The following is a 14782-nucleotide window of genomic DNA, read 5'->3' on the forward strand; positions in this document are numbered from 1 at the left end:
CTCCGCCCCCCTTTCATCCCCCCAGCGCTAGCAGCGACCGACTGATACCGCTGGATGCCGCTGACGCCGCTAGAGAGTCAAGATAACGTGACTGCATAGAACACCGTCGCCGCCATGCAGAAAGAGGAGGAAAGGGTCCCCCCCCCTGTTCTTGTGTGGCGGATAGGGTGCTCTTCAGTTGCCGACGCGCCGGTTATTCGTTGTCCCTGAAACCAACTCCGCAGCTGGGGTTGACTCACTATCGGCGTCAGCGGCATCAGTCAGTCGCTGCTATCTCTTCCCTCCTCTCTTTATCGTGTTGTCCGCTTGCTGCGCGCGCTTCTGCCCCCATCGTTTGCCGCTGGGTGTACACGCCGCCCCCCTCCCCCCTCTTCCTGCGAGTCTCCGGTTGTCAAAGCGCCGGCTCGAACTTAATTCCTTTCTTCGCTCCTCCTCCAATGCAACCCCTGTGCGGTGGCAATCAGAGAGCCAGATCGGTGGCGGCGGATCTGTATATGTGCACCGCCCGAGCCGAAATTGCCGCTGCCGTTCGCCCTGTGCGGTGGCAATCAGAGAGCCAGATCGGTGGCGGCTTGACATAAAGACAAACAGCAATTTCCTAACACTTATGCGGGAGAACATCCCGTTCCTCTCGCTCGTAACGCGTCCCACGGCTGTGACAACCTCGCGAGGCACTTGTATACATCTCGTGTTTGAGAATCAAGCATTGGTGTACCAAGTCGAACATATATCAGTCTATTTCTCCGACCACAAAGCTTCCTTCATGACTGTCAAGAACTGTTAGTGGAGTCTTTGTTAAAGGAATACGTGTGAAAAATAAAAAAAAAATTCTGTGATAGCGCATACATGTGTCGCTCGATTTCTTTGCCTCAATCTATCGAAAAGGTGAAACAGCTTATTTGCTGCGCTCAAACTTCGCATTAGGAAGTAACGTAATCGTCGGTAATTTTTTTTTTAAGGATGCGTCGCAAGTAATGTTCGTAAAAACGCTGTATACGAAGAAATTCACCGCACTGTTGAGATCTCGTTTGAGTAGAGGAAACTGAGTATGGTTAAAGTGCGTCGCAGTGATGATGGTACCTATGGTACCCGCTGTAGGTGACCCACCAAATATTCCTTGACGTATACTACTACGTGTTTATCTGCATTATCCGTGCACTTCACGAGAATGTGAAGGAATAATGAAGGATGGGGGTTCCACGAAAAACTTACACGTGCTGCATGGCCTCTAAGCTGTCCGTAACTAAAACAATACATGAAACGCTCTATTGCACAGACGTCATCGCATCGAAGCGTTGATGCCGACCGGGAACCCGGGCCCCTTCCGCGATAGCAATACGGGCACCTTACGGGTCTGTCATTTCACGACACGCAGTGAGCCCAATAATGGCACCACAAGCAGTGCTGCGTCATTATTTCGAATCTGCTATGCTCTAGGTCATATTCTTTCGGCGCGTATATACGTTTCAGAACGAGCTTGTGATTGACTGCGCCTGTTACAAGCCAGCCACTTTGCTGAAGAGATATATTACGGTAGGCAACTTTTCACGAGCTCATTTTGCCGCACATCTGCTCGTATGCATACCACAAGGAAGTTGTCTGTAAGTTAGCACGGTATTTACAATGTCACTATCGCACTATCGAGGTTTGTACTCTAAATCCTCGTTATAACGATATCGCTTTATTCGAAATATTGCTTTTCTCGAAAGTCTCATTTTCTCGCGTTACTTGGACACTGCTCTGGTCCATTCGCTTTTAACGTAATACTCCTTATAACGAAGTAACTTTTTCTGTACAGATTACTACGTTATAACGAGAGGTTACTCTATGCAAAAGTATTTCATACGAGCATGACACGTCGCTAAACGTGTGCACACCCCTAGCAAGTCGCGATGCAAGGAACTGTACACGCACATCGTTCGCTCTCCCGCCGGAGAGCGCTATTCACGGCTCGGCCATGCTGCTCAGACTGGACGCCGGCGAGCTGGGCGGCGTCGGTCCGTTGGCCGTCTCGTCCGGCGGCTCCTGCTTCACGCGCACCGAGCACAACAGGAGCAGGTTGGCGTCTCGGCCGTGCACGCCGTTGCCCACGACGCCTCCGACGGCGGTGGCAGGGCAGCGCAACTGCTGGTCTCGGCGTCGCTGGTAGTCCAGTATCGAGCTGAGCAGCCGGATGTAGCGGATGGCCAGGCGCAGGATCTCGTTCTTGCTGAGCTTCTTGTCCGGCGGGTGGGTGGGCACCAGGCGGCGCAGGTCGGCGAACGCGCCGTTCACGTTCTGCTGTCGCCACCGCTCGCGGCTGCACGGAACGAAACGAACGAATGCCGCCACGGGGGAAGGCGTGGCGCTGCAGGCGGGTTACACGCATACGCACAAAGGGAAACGCAAAACGCAAGTGCAACCCATGCGAAGTTAGTCTGAATAGTATTAAAGGGACCCTGAAACGCTTTTGACGATTTTCTACAAACGTGTTGAGTCGTTAGAGTAGGTCCTTCTGATCATTAATTGACACATCTAAGTGCTCCGCGTAAAGCGTGTAATTTATTATAAGGTTTTAAATATGCACATCGCTGCCGATCGCAGCACACTGCTCGGCGGAATTTTAAGCCGCCCCTACCCATATGACCGAAATCACCCATACGACGTCAGTGGGGCGCGCTATCCGATTGGCTGACAAGGGCGCGTGATCGATAATTTTTCCAATTTTATGGTAAACAAATGATCTTCGTAATAGTTGGAATGTTAGTTAATTTGTTTTTATGAAAAGAAAGTAACATAAAGAGAATGCACAAGAATAATTTTTCAGTACACTTAAGCACTTCCGGCACACAGCTTGTGTCGTCTGCTTGCGTTAAAACGTACTCCATTTTGAAGAGAGTTCCGCGGTCAGAGTCGGTCTCAGTCTTTTCGCGAGCACTATGATTCGACTTTGTTGCCTTGTGGACTGCAAACGTAGCGACTGGCAATATGTCAAGCTGCGACATCGTGTCCTTCTGCAAGGCAGCGTACGAGCGAACTGGCTGCTGCGCATCGGACTGCCGCTATGCGATCGGCGCCAGGATTTTCGCGTTTGTGGCCGTCACTTTACACCGGAAGATTACTAACGCAATAGCGTTTCCCGAGTCCGGTATTAGGGAAAATGCAAGCGCAAGGGGACAGGCCGCTTGACTTTGCCGTAACGGGATGAGCCATGAGATGAGCAGAAGGGCAAATGCGAATGGTCTGCGCGGTGCAGCCACCTGGTGGCACAGAGCTCAACCATACACAGTAGCAGCAACGAAGTGTATTCTTCTTTGCTGCTGGTGTGTATTTTTCGCAGGAGTGTAATCATGAACACATTGTTTTTATAAATGTTTAAAATGTCTTACACTTGGTTAGAGCAATATTAGCGCTTTGTTTGGCTGGTTAAGCTCTGCACTAACAAGTGTATGGACCGTGCAGACCGATCAGGCCGCTCACGTACGTCTACGCTAAAGTTCCTTCATCACCTTGAGTTTATGCCTACAGTCATTTGCCGAAATGACCAGCTTGCCTGTGGTTACCGGAATACAAGACACGTTCGGCGCTACGACAGAATGCTCGCAACGCACGCTGCTTTGATAGCTCTCGCGGGGGGTCGACGGCCAAGCGGCTAGCGGAGCGGTCTCGCGCGGGCGGGCTCCAAAACAACCGGAAGTGGACGATGTGACGTCGCATCGTGACGCTGAACCAGTGAAGGCGGAGCTTAGCCCCGCTCGCTCGGCGAACGAGTTGAGGAGGAAAAGCATGGCTAGGGAGGAGGGTAACTTCTAATCGCTTGTAGCTCCATTAATACGTAACGCTTCACTTAAATTGTGGTGCGAATGTTCTACTTAAGCTGTACCCTACGCGTCTACAAAATTTGTCCGAACCGTTTCAGGGGCCCTTTAAAGCGAAGCTTTCCATTTCTCACTGATTCGTCCGTGAGCACCGAAAACCCACTGCAGGAACGCCGACTTACACATCTGCGTAGAACTAAAGCCCCTTAAACTTCGTAAAGTAGTGCCACGCTTTGAAGAACGCCGCCTCCTCCTCCAGCGCTCTGGCCGAAGCCGACGCCGCGTCACTATTGGCCTAATGGCATCACGTGGCCCCTTGCGCCGGCTTCGTTTGTTTACAGTCGCGCTTCAGTGCCATCTTTGCTCGAGAAGCGGCGCTTGTTGGCGGCATTCCTTCCGTTCCTATTCTGTGTTGTTTTGATCTTGTGAACGCCTCGAAGGATGTTTTGTGGCAAGTGCGACGTCGCTTCACGTCATTTTCTGTTACCATGACCTGCTGCGCGTTTGGATGCCAATATAGTTTTAGCAAAGGCAAGAATATGTTCGCGATACCTTCCGGTAAGCGCAACGCGTTAAGAAGGAAGACATGGCTTCACCGAATCGGGAGGGAGAACTTCCGACCAACTTCCTCCGCGCGACTATGTGATGTAAGTTGTGGCTCTCTCAGAGTATTGTATGTACCAGGCTTGCGTATTGTGCTGCGGGCAATAACGTAGTAGATATTGCACAGTTCACTGTGCATGTTGTCATTTGTACGCACGCTTTAACATGACTTTTACACAACGTCTGCTTTGCTTATATGCGCACTACGTGGTCGTGTTAGTCATATTTGGTGCGCTTAATCGTTTTGAACGCCAACCGGCTTGAGTTCGCGGGCACGCGAGGTTGCGTGCGATAACGTGATTACGAAATTATTAAGATTCAGCGCAGTCCTTTTGATAAAATTTCAGTCTCGATCATGAAAGCGCCTCAGGAGAGCAACTCTCTGCCTTTTGTGGTTACTTACTAGCCTTCTTTAGACAGACTAGCTTTGCTTGCCAGATTTGTTCGTGTTCCTTGTTGGCGGTCGCCCGGTGGATTTGCGATACAGAGGCACCGATGAAAAGCGTGCGTGCTCTCCCGAAACCGTGTTATGCGGTGCGTTCGTCGTCGAGCGACCGCATCATAGGTAATTGAGACGTATGTGCTAATTCGCGTGAGCTTTAAAGTGTGCGAAGCTTAAGATGCGGCGGTGGAGCCCTCGCAAAGAAAACGTGCGGTCGCCCGCCCGTTCCCTGGCTGGTTTAGTCGTCGTTCGTGCTTAGTCGTTAGCTCGTTCGTTCGCACGCTCGTTTAGTCGTTTGCTCGCTCGTTTAGTTCGCGCGCTCATATAGTCGTTCGCTTGCTCGTCTATGCCACTATTAGTTTCAACAGTCATTATGCCTAATTGAGACGCGCTTGCTGTAGGACTCTTAGGCTGGTGCGTTTATTTACGCAATGAGACAATAAATGGTGCACACGGACTTGTGACTGCAAAGGCAAATCTGTAATGCATCTATGTGAAAATAAACTGTTAACTTGCAACTCGAATGCCGTTTCATATCATTTTAACCTATGGATAAAACATCATTTCACTTGCCGCAATTTCGGCCGCGTCATGGCGGGGGGATTCTTTGCGCGATCATGACTTCACTAATAAAGTCATGTCTCGCAAATGTTACTTCGAAGGGAGTGCAACCGTCCTGAATGCATGCACCTCAGTGCAACTCGGTTCGCGAGAAGTACGTCACTTAGTGAACGGACGAACCAACGCACGATGAAGTGTTATTCGTGATAAGTCATTAACCTGAAAAAAATTACTGAAGGCCACAGTGGTCTTGTTTGAGATTGAGTCAAGCATTGTTATCGCGCTCCCGCTTCGCGCACGAATGCTAAAAACTCATTTTATCTTCTTGTGTACGCACAGTCTCGACTCGATGATCGGCCGCGGTATTTCTGTCGGCGTTGATACACGAGAAACACAATAGCACCAGCGCCCACCTCTGAGGCTTTGCGCGCGCTTAGATTGGCAAGCACGCACGTTGGCGGCACTGTAGCTTGTAATACACTTTCGAACCTCCAGAGCAGTGATCTCCGTCAGCCTTTGTAGGTCATAGCTCATACGCGCCGCGAATTCACATGGTAAGGGCGGCGCGCATTCTTTAGGCTGAGGGCTTGCTGGAAGCGAAGAGGTTGTCATTCGATGGTAAGCGTGTTATTTACAACCATTCGCAACAAGATCTTGCGACACGCCCTTGACAAATGTTGCGTACCTAATTGTAAGGCACGCGATACATTTGCAGTCGTCAACGCACAGCGTTAACACTCCTTCAGATACTTTTTTAAGAAATAGTTATCAAAAATTGAAACAAAAGCTGCCGTTACCGAATTTGTACAAGCATCCGACTAGAAATTCTATGCTGTACACGAAGTTACGCGGAGCTGGAAAGCCAACGTGAACGCCTAAAGAGCACTGCCTTGCTATGCGTGCATTCACTCTGCGAAAGGTCGTCTGCTGCGCTCGAGCATCGTAGGCGGCGCTATGGTCGAGGAGGGAGCGTCAAAGAGAGGAGAAACAAGGAGGAGTGAAGGCGGAGGAGGAGAGTGGCACTACTTTACGAAGTTTCAGGGGCTTTACGTAGAACGCTACAGTTTCCATTCGCAGTACCGCACCAGCGTCGACTGCCGGCCGGTCAGTGCCTGACAACGGCGCGAAGCGATGAACTCAGGAAGAGTAGCGCATGCGCACAAGGTTCACTGGAAACGGAAGTTGCGTCTGCTAGGCATGACAGCACTCCTGTCGCGATTAACTGAGCTTCCTTGCTTATCGGAGGCAGCAAGTGCGCGTGAACGCGGGCTCCGTCCTAGGATCTGGAAAAAAAAATCCAGACCCCTTTCTTAAAGAAACATGGTGAAACGCCAGGCTACCCAGACGAACTGCATATATCTGGATTACATTACGCGCGTCACGCAATGCATCCCCGGGCGTCACAATGGGTAGGCCGCTGTTGCAGCGCACGGCAGAAGAGGCTGCATGCACGCGAAGACAAGCGCGATTGTGCCCGTAAGGCCAATCCCGTGTATCGGCAGCGGCATGCAGGGTTCGTTGCGTGGTCGTTGGCTTTGTACTTTGACTTTGATTCAGTATTCATTGGGGGAAAGCTTCGCTTTCAAGCATCTTTCTTCAAGGAAGGGGCTTTGATTTTTATATCCCTTTGTATTTCGACTAAAAGGCGACCGATTCTTTATGAAGGGAATACTGAAGTATGCTTATTTCGTTTGTGTCAGGTCTCCGTAATAATAGCAATAACAGTATACCGCATCGATTACGATAACATGCCACCGCGAGACGTGTACATTATAGCTGAACAGTTCGCAGTGAAAGCTGACTGACGAGCCTGACAAAACCGAAGGCAGCCCACGTACGTTTGACAGCATTGAAGTCGCCATAAACAGACACATTACACAGATTTAAAAGAAACAATGTGCCATAAATACGTTAAACGCATAAAATTCTGCGTTATAAGATTACAAGGAGAAAGAATGACGCAACGTGCTTGATGAATACTTACCAGGCAAAAAAAGTGTACACAACTTCTTTGCAATCATGCCGCTTACGTGCACTGAATAGATTCCAACAACACTAATGAATAGTTATGAGCCTTTCTTCGCTGAAGGTGGCGCACCGGTTTAATTATCACGGAGAATGGCACACTCGCGGTGAATGTTTAATGTATGCGCTTTTGAATGGCACAACTACAGTAACGGCTGGAAAAGGATTTCCCTTCTTTTTCAACGATGCTGTCTTTCTTATGGCGCCGTTTGACCTCGTGATAGCGTGCTCGGCTCGTGAAAGAAACGATTCTGTCTCCTGCTACCGGCAAGCACCACATGAATCGCGCGAAATGTCGTCACCGCGCTGTTGCAAAAGTGTTTGTGTACAACCTTCGTTCGTATATACTCGTGCGTCGCCCATCCGCGAGTGACTCCTCCACTCAAAGTCGACACTGTCGCATTGACTATAGTCTGTACTTCCTCTATTCCTACACAGGAAAAGTGGTAAAAGGAGACACAATAGCAGAAACAAGAAGCTACCCTTGCTAATGTTATAGCTTTCAGTACACGCATCCAAATCCCTTTTCATTTCTTTCTCCATTTAGATTCCTTTCTCTTCCTTATGTCTCGCGCAAGAGGGTGCGTGCGTGTGCTGCTAATATAAAGTACGTTATCTCCTGAATTTCACGCACACGCTTAAAACGACCGAAGGAAGGCGATTTTCTGCCACTTTAAAAGAAAATTTGATGAGGACTGTACGGGACACGCAAGATACTTGGCGAGGAGGCCGCTTTGGAAAGGACGTTGCAATAGCCTCTCACCAAGCCACTTGTTCGAAGTCTTCAATAGGTCTGTCTTGCGTGTTTGCGCTGCGAGCGTTCTTCGTTCCGGCACCTGTGCCATCTTAGGTGCGCAAACGCGACGTGTTCCTCGTTGCTGAAGCCACTGGGGCGCGCACACCTCGTGATTGTATACAATTCGCGAGCCGGCTAATTTCGTGTAAGGCGGAGGGACGGAGCCCACGCGCATGCGCCATTCAGTTTGAGAAGTCCCAGTTCCATTTTGGGCTATGTGACGTCACGTTAATACCCCGTATACACTCAACCCGTACGAAAGCAAGGCACACTTTTTCGTACGTCGCGAAGGCAAAACTCCTTCACACGAACATCAAAGTGAGGAATCATACACGTATATATTGTATAGTATGAAAAAATGGGTACATACTCGTGTGCATACCTGTTGGTGAACATGCGCCGGGTGGCCTTGCGGGGCCTGCGATGCGACGACGAGGACCCCGACGTCGAGGAGGAGACGCGACCGTAACCCGAACATGCGGGCGGCGAGCAGGGCTCGTCGCAGCTGCTGTCGTCGCTTAGTCCATTGCGGTCGTCCGAGTCGGTAGTGTCCGTCGAGTCGCGCAGAGACGAGGCGTCCATGCTTTCTCGCACTGTCCATCAATAAAATGCGAACTGAACGATCAATCAATCCATGCAGTAAAACCTCGTTGAAATGGGAAACAAATTTTGTTATATCCATTGCCTCGTTATATCCATTATTGCACGTACTTCAATATGAATATCTGTGGGCGTTTCAAGAGGAAATGTATTTATTTCGTTATATCCGTTATTTCGTTATGTCCCGTTTCGTTATAACGAGGTTTGTATGTTATGGTAATTTCTGTGTATTCGCATGTCATGTATCATCCACTCAGCGAATTCGCCTAGTTAATAAGTCGAATAAGTTTGCCTTACCTCCTGGTCTATGCACGTGTACCTTTCAGTCAATCGTTATCAGCTATCAGTTATCAACTTAAATCAGTCGACACATGTGTATTATGTTCATTCAGTGAGCCCGTCTAAAACATCAGTCAAGTGCATTTGCCAGCGTTATCGGTCTGAATTCAGCTGATGTGCTTTTGTCATGTAGTACAAGTCAATCGACATGCATTAGCTTAAACCAGACTACAAATTTGTATAATCAGGGCTTCCTCCCGACCCTCCTTTAACCTTTACCTTTCCCCCCACCTGTGCCAACTCGAAACAGTCGCAGTAAATGACTTCACGATCACAGGAATCAATAGCGTCTGATCATTTCTCTCTATGCTACCACAACCGATCAACTAATGAGACCGGCGATTAGCTGGAATAAGCTTTTTAATCGAAATCTTTTATTCCTCCATTCTTTGTACACACTGGTTTCGCTCAAATGCACCAACCGACCGAGCCTGCATATTGCCATGGTCGTCTGCAGCGGTTCCAGCTGCGCCTGCGGCACACTTATCGCTCCAGGATGCGGGTATGCGTCCATCGCGCATACACGCGGAAAGTCGTCGCCTTATGAAGCGATAGCGCGACATCTGCACTTCGTCAAAACGTCCTTGCGGAATACTCTCCCCCCCCCTTTTCCCTCTTTTCCTGGCAGACATTGTTTGTGGAACGCGACGTCATATGTTCACGTGGAGACGAGAAACAGCAAAAGATCTTTACGCCACGCGCGCCCTTCAACTGCGTGCGCGGCGACCGAGCTGTCACGGAGGGCCGCCTTCACTGCACGAACAAAAGCAATGCTGTTAAGCGCGCTTTCAGGGGCTTACGTATTAAATCACCTGTCTTGGATAAACTTGACATTACCGACGGCAAACATCGGTAAATGCGTGACAACCAATGTTATGATTAGTATATGAGGCTCAAGAGCGAACCTTTGGTCAATTGTTTTAGAGCACATTCCGGCAAGTTGACCCAATGGATTGGCGCTGCGCTGCTTGATTACGAGGTTGCGGGTTCAGCCTCCGGCAACAGAGACCGCACTTAGGTGTCCGGCAGTACAAAAACATCCTTTTTACTTGATCGCTTTATTTAGTTCGTCACAGTACAACGTGACAGGAGGCGAAGGAAAAAGCAGTTCTACGACGGCTTGAAGATTTTTTTTTTCATTTATGAACAATTATAACAGCAGCTAAAAGACAACACAATGTCTCACAGTGTTGGATTGTTGTGAGCTTCGCCTTGTTTTCAACAACGAGAGAGCCATATAGACAAAGCAGAAAAACCTAATTTATACAAAAGAAAGCGCCGCTAAATATTTACGTTTAAGTAAGACACTGCTAGTTTATAGAACAAAAGAGCCGCTAAATCTCTTGCGCCTGAGTGAGACGCATCTATTCCTTTGCTACTGTGATCGTTGAGCACCCGTGGAAGTATGCTCTGAAGCATTTAGAGCTACAATTATTACGAAAATAAGGAGCATTCCACATTTCTGTTCCTCTTGCAAAATGCGTCTTTTTATTTGCCATCTCTATGGAGAGAGAATTAGACTGTTTGCGCGATACAGATATAGGACAGTACACTCGTAAAATTCTGTACTGATAGAGATCGCTCAAATCGATCACCTTATAGTTTTTAAATAGCGATTTGGTAGGTGCCAAAACTCGTTCGTTATTTGTCTAACAGTCTCTACATCTGTGCTCTCGATAATTCTGTCGAATGTGTTCCTGTAGCCGTTTCTCAAACCAAATAACAGCAGCTATAAGAACTAGAAAACGTTTCGTACGTTAATAGCTTCACCGACCTTGGGATGAGGTGGCAATTGTCACTTTTCAAAACTCTAATTACAGTCAAACGTCGTTATAACTGAACGGGATATAACGAAATTATGTATATGATGAAGTAAGTGGAATTCCCCGCAAAATCCCCGTACAGATTCATAGTGCAATACATGCAACAATGGGTATAACGAAGTAATCAAAATAACGAAGTAATTCTGACTGCCCCTTCAACTTCGTTATAATGAGGTTTTACTTATACAACTTAACAATGGTAGGACCAGGAGTGTCACTGGAGCCAACGTACCCACATCGGGACAGCTTATACGCCAGCGCGTCGAAAAGTCCCCTTGTCGAAAGGTTTTCTCCAGCGAAATTCTTTGTTGGCCACTGTTAATCACTTCAAGACTTATTTCAACTTTGTGAATCTTGCCTTAATTGTATGGCTTAATTAGTTTCATTAGAATAATGTTCACGTGGCCATTCCATTGCAGAGAATCGGATAAGTTAACACCGACTACACTGACTTTATCATCTCTATATTTGAGCCTCTAAATACGACGTCGCTTTGAAAAGAAACTTGTAGGCCCTTGGAGCGCAAAACTACGGCTTTCGTTTTAGCAGCGTTTTTTCTTTAACTTGTTAGTCGTCGAATTGTCTCTGTAAGATACCAGTGACTTTATTAAAACGAATACCTATTTTTTAGGTCAAAAATATATCTACCATCATCTGCATAGATAATAAACTTAATTTCGGTGGAGATAATATTCATATTTAAATTAGACATATTACAAAGGGCCAAGAACACGTCCTTGTGGTACAACAGATTTTTTTTAAATTTCTTTTTAGAAACTACATCGTTCATAGAAACAAACCGGCATCTGTGTGACCGCTTCAAGTAACCTGATTGGGAGTCCGCGAATACCGAAGTGGTTTAGTTTCTGAAATAAACTAACGTGAATATAATCGGAAAGTGAGTGAAATCAACAAAAATTCTAGGCACTTCATCTTTTTCTTCGGAGTGTTGTAATAAATACTCGTTTTATCCAGTACGGCTAGCTCTGTAGACCTATTGTTTTGGAAATATGACATATTCGCTGCAAGAACAGGATAAACGACTAAAAATCAAATTTAAACTTGAAAATACAGGTACTTGTCGATAATTTAGGCTTAACCAGTGCACTTTAAAGAGGCTCCCACGTGGTCAAAATTACTTCCGAGACGTTGTTTCTTTTGGAGATTAAACTCTATAAATAATGTCGAATATCTCAAAGGGACACTAAAGTGAGAAATGATTTCTTCTGCATCAGTAAATTACCTTTCTACAACACCAGACGTTTGGTAAGCCAGAAAAAGCGCAAGAACGAAATACGGGTGGCGACGCCTACTTAAGTTCCCGCAGCTGGTGGCTGTGACGTCATGGATTTTTATGACATCTTCTAGGGCCTACTAATTATATATAGTGGTGCAGATTGACTACATTGTGTTCTAAAGGAACAGAATATTAAACATGGCAAGTTTCGGGAACCTTTACTCAGCCAACGTGGCCCAAATGCGAGAACATACTTTAGAATCCCTGACGTCACGCTGACGTACCGGCGCTGGGGTTTCGGCGCGAAATTCAAATACTGATACTTGGACCTTCATTTTCTCATCTAATAATCAAACTATCTTTTTGAAATGACTGTCTGCAGGGTTCTGAAACAATGTTTCATTAGTCTAAACTGATTTATTGTTTCGCTTTAGTGTCCCTTTAAACCACGTGTTTTAGCTGCTGAAATGAAATCAGCCAGTGCTTATGTCCTTTTCGTATATAAATCACAAGACTAGCACCAGGGCCGATCGACACACTGGTACCCAAAATATGTCACAAATGGGAAATTCACTGGTGTTCCTCGCTATTTCTATCCACTGTGCGCACTAAAATCGTTCGTGCAAGAGCTTTCCGCACGCAAACCCAGAGCATTTCTGCTCAAAATTGAGGTGGGATTCACGGAAACCGTGTATGAAGTATGGACTTGAGCATTTCTGCTAAGTGGACAGCAAAAACGGCTTCAAATTCACCAACAGTGTAAGTAAGCAATGACAGTTTATATTATTAGATAATTAAAATTCAGGGTCTAAATCAGGAATAAGTCCCGTTGAAGAATACGCCTATTTTCGTTTAAATGCAACGAAGTTCATTGGAGTAGGTTTAGCGGTTGTGTCGTTTCGCTTCCACCGAAGACTGCAGACTATATACATTCATCTTTTTTTTTTTTTTTTTTTACAAAATCATGTTCATGCTTTAGAAGCTGGTCGCACAGCAATTGCACATAGTGCTCTGGTGTAACCGCGGCTATAGGAGGTGATCCGACACCCTTTGCAACTTGACGCATAACGCCTTAATTGCGTAACAAAATTTAAAAACTAAAAATACAACTATGAGGAAGAACTTACATTGTGCTCGTCACACGGGGTTTGTCCTCATGGCCGCGAGGCACCGGAAGTACCCGGGATCACCCGACTCTGAATTCCGACTCGGCGTAGTCGTCTACGCACCGCCGACGCTGCGACGAACGACGCATTCGGTGACGCCTCCCCACGACGACGATTGGCTGCTGAGCGACCAATGGCAGCGCTCGTTAGTTAGCCAACCTATGGGAGACGGATTTGCGGAGAGGGCGAAGCGACCAATGCGAACCGACCTCGGCACTCGTCCGCTGACTGATCGATAGAAACGTTAGCGGCGGAAACCACGCGTCGCGCTGTTATGTGGCGCGCGCGCCAACTGCCGATTAAAGGGACGGCGGGCGCGTGTGTGTGTGTGTGTTGGGGGGGGGGGGGGGGAGGGGGGGGGAGGGAAGTGTTGATGTGCAGCCCGTTTTCAAACGATTTTCAGATGATGACGGTAGTGTTACTCGATGCGCATAATGCGAAGAATGAAGATAATGGAAACCGAAAAGCGCTTTTGTAGAGCTCAGGCCTGACGTCCCTTGACCTCCGCAGCGTTCACTGTTGCTGAAAATACATATAGATATTTCGCGCGAATATTGCTTTAGTAACTTACTGAAGGTCACTGATGTACATTATGCTGTGACAAAACATTTTCGCCTTGGAGTGTATGTGCCTGCAATTTGACTATCGATAATAACGAAAAAAGCTTGTGAGGAAGCTGAATGGGTGGTGCGAGGAAATTTCAGGCAAATAGTATGGTGTCAGTTGGCGCGAGACACGTGTGAGAAATGATCGATGGGAGAAGCCTTCGTCCTGCAGTAGACATGAAACAGGCTCACGATAATGTTGAATAAGGGAAACAACTAACAGAACGGTACTTTATTTATTTTCAATGTCATTAGGCCCTGAAATATTTTCTTTGAAACTCAGCATTGATCGTAACTTATCGGTTTCGGTTGATGGCAATGTGACGAGGGTGTGCGCGCTTTCATTCAAATAGGGTCGATCCTCGTTATAACGAAACAGGGTGTGACGAAATAATAAATATAAGGAAATAAGTGTAATTCTGCATGAAAACCCCTAACATATCCATGGCGAGGATGCAATAAGGGATACAACGCAACTCTGGCTCCCCCTTCAACGTCGTTATAAAGAGGTTTTGTTGTACTCAACTACGCCCCAAGTTAAGCTACTCGAATTACAGAGAATATGTGCAAATGTTTATTGGACATAAATATAAATAAAAAAAAAAGCTCACTGCCCTTCCACGGCGTTGCACTATCTTCGGGATCGGCCCACGTATGGCGAGTGTTTAACGCCTGCTTTACCTCCACCGCGGGTTGGCCCGCCGTTGCACTATCTTCGGGATCGGCCCACGTATGGCGAGTGTTTCACGCTTGCTTCACCTCCGCTGTGAGGCTTGGCCTTCCGGTCC

At 47.3% G+C, this 14782-nt stretch overlaps 1 protein-coding gene across 2 annotated transcripts; it reads right to left on the reverse strand.

Moving 5' to 3' along the window:
* Window positions 1-836: 836 nt before the first annotated feature.
* LOC142560366 (transcription factor Atoh7-like) lies at window positions 837-13443 on the reverse strand. 2 transcript variants are annotated; one of them, XM_075672412.1, is made up of 3 exons: window positions 13351-13443; window positions 8607-8817; window positions 837-2299 (listed from the first exon to the last, which is right to left on the reverse strand). In XM_075672412.1, the coding sequence occupies exons 2-3, from the start codon at window positions 8804-8806 to the stop codon at window positions 1945-1947; spliced, it is 555 nt and encodes a 184-aa protein (XP_075528527.1). In that variant the 5' UTR covers window positions 8807-8817; window positions 13351-13443; the 3' UTR covers window positions 837-1944. The 2 variants fall into 2 exon arrangements, with proteins under 2 accessions (XP_075528527.1, XP_075528526.1); XM_075672411.1 differs by having other exon boundaries at window positions 838-2299; window positions 8595-8817.
* Window positions 13444-14782: the final 1339 nt, after the last annotated feature.

Source organism: Dermacentor variabilis, chromosome 10 (assembly GCF_050947875.1).
Source record: "Dermacentor variabilis isolate Ectoservices chromosome 10, ASM5094787v1, whole genome shotgun sequence".
Lineage (NCBI taxonomy): Eukaryota > Metazoa > Arthropoda > Arachnida > Ixodida > Ixodidae > Dermacentor > Dermacentor variabilis.

What these genes read in the sequence shown, in the direction of transcription:
- LOC142560366 (XM_075672411.1), bottom strand. Translation starts at nt 8,806, where the DNA reads ATGGACGCCTCGTCTCTGCGCGACTCGACGGACACTACCGACTCGGAC. An exon ending in ACCAACAGGTATGCACACGA is followed by an intron (nt 2,300 to 8,594) that starts GTATGTACCCAT and finishes CGTTCCGTGCAG; the next exon opens with CCGCGAGCGGTGGCGACAGC.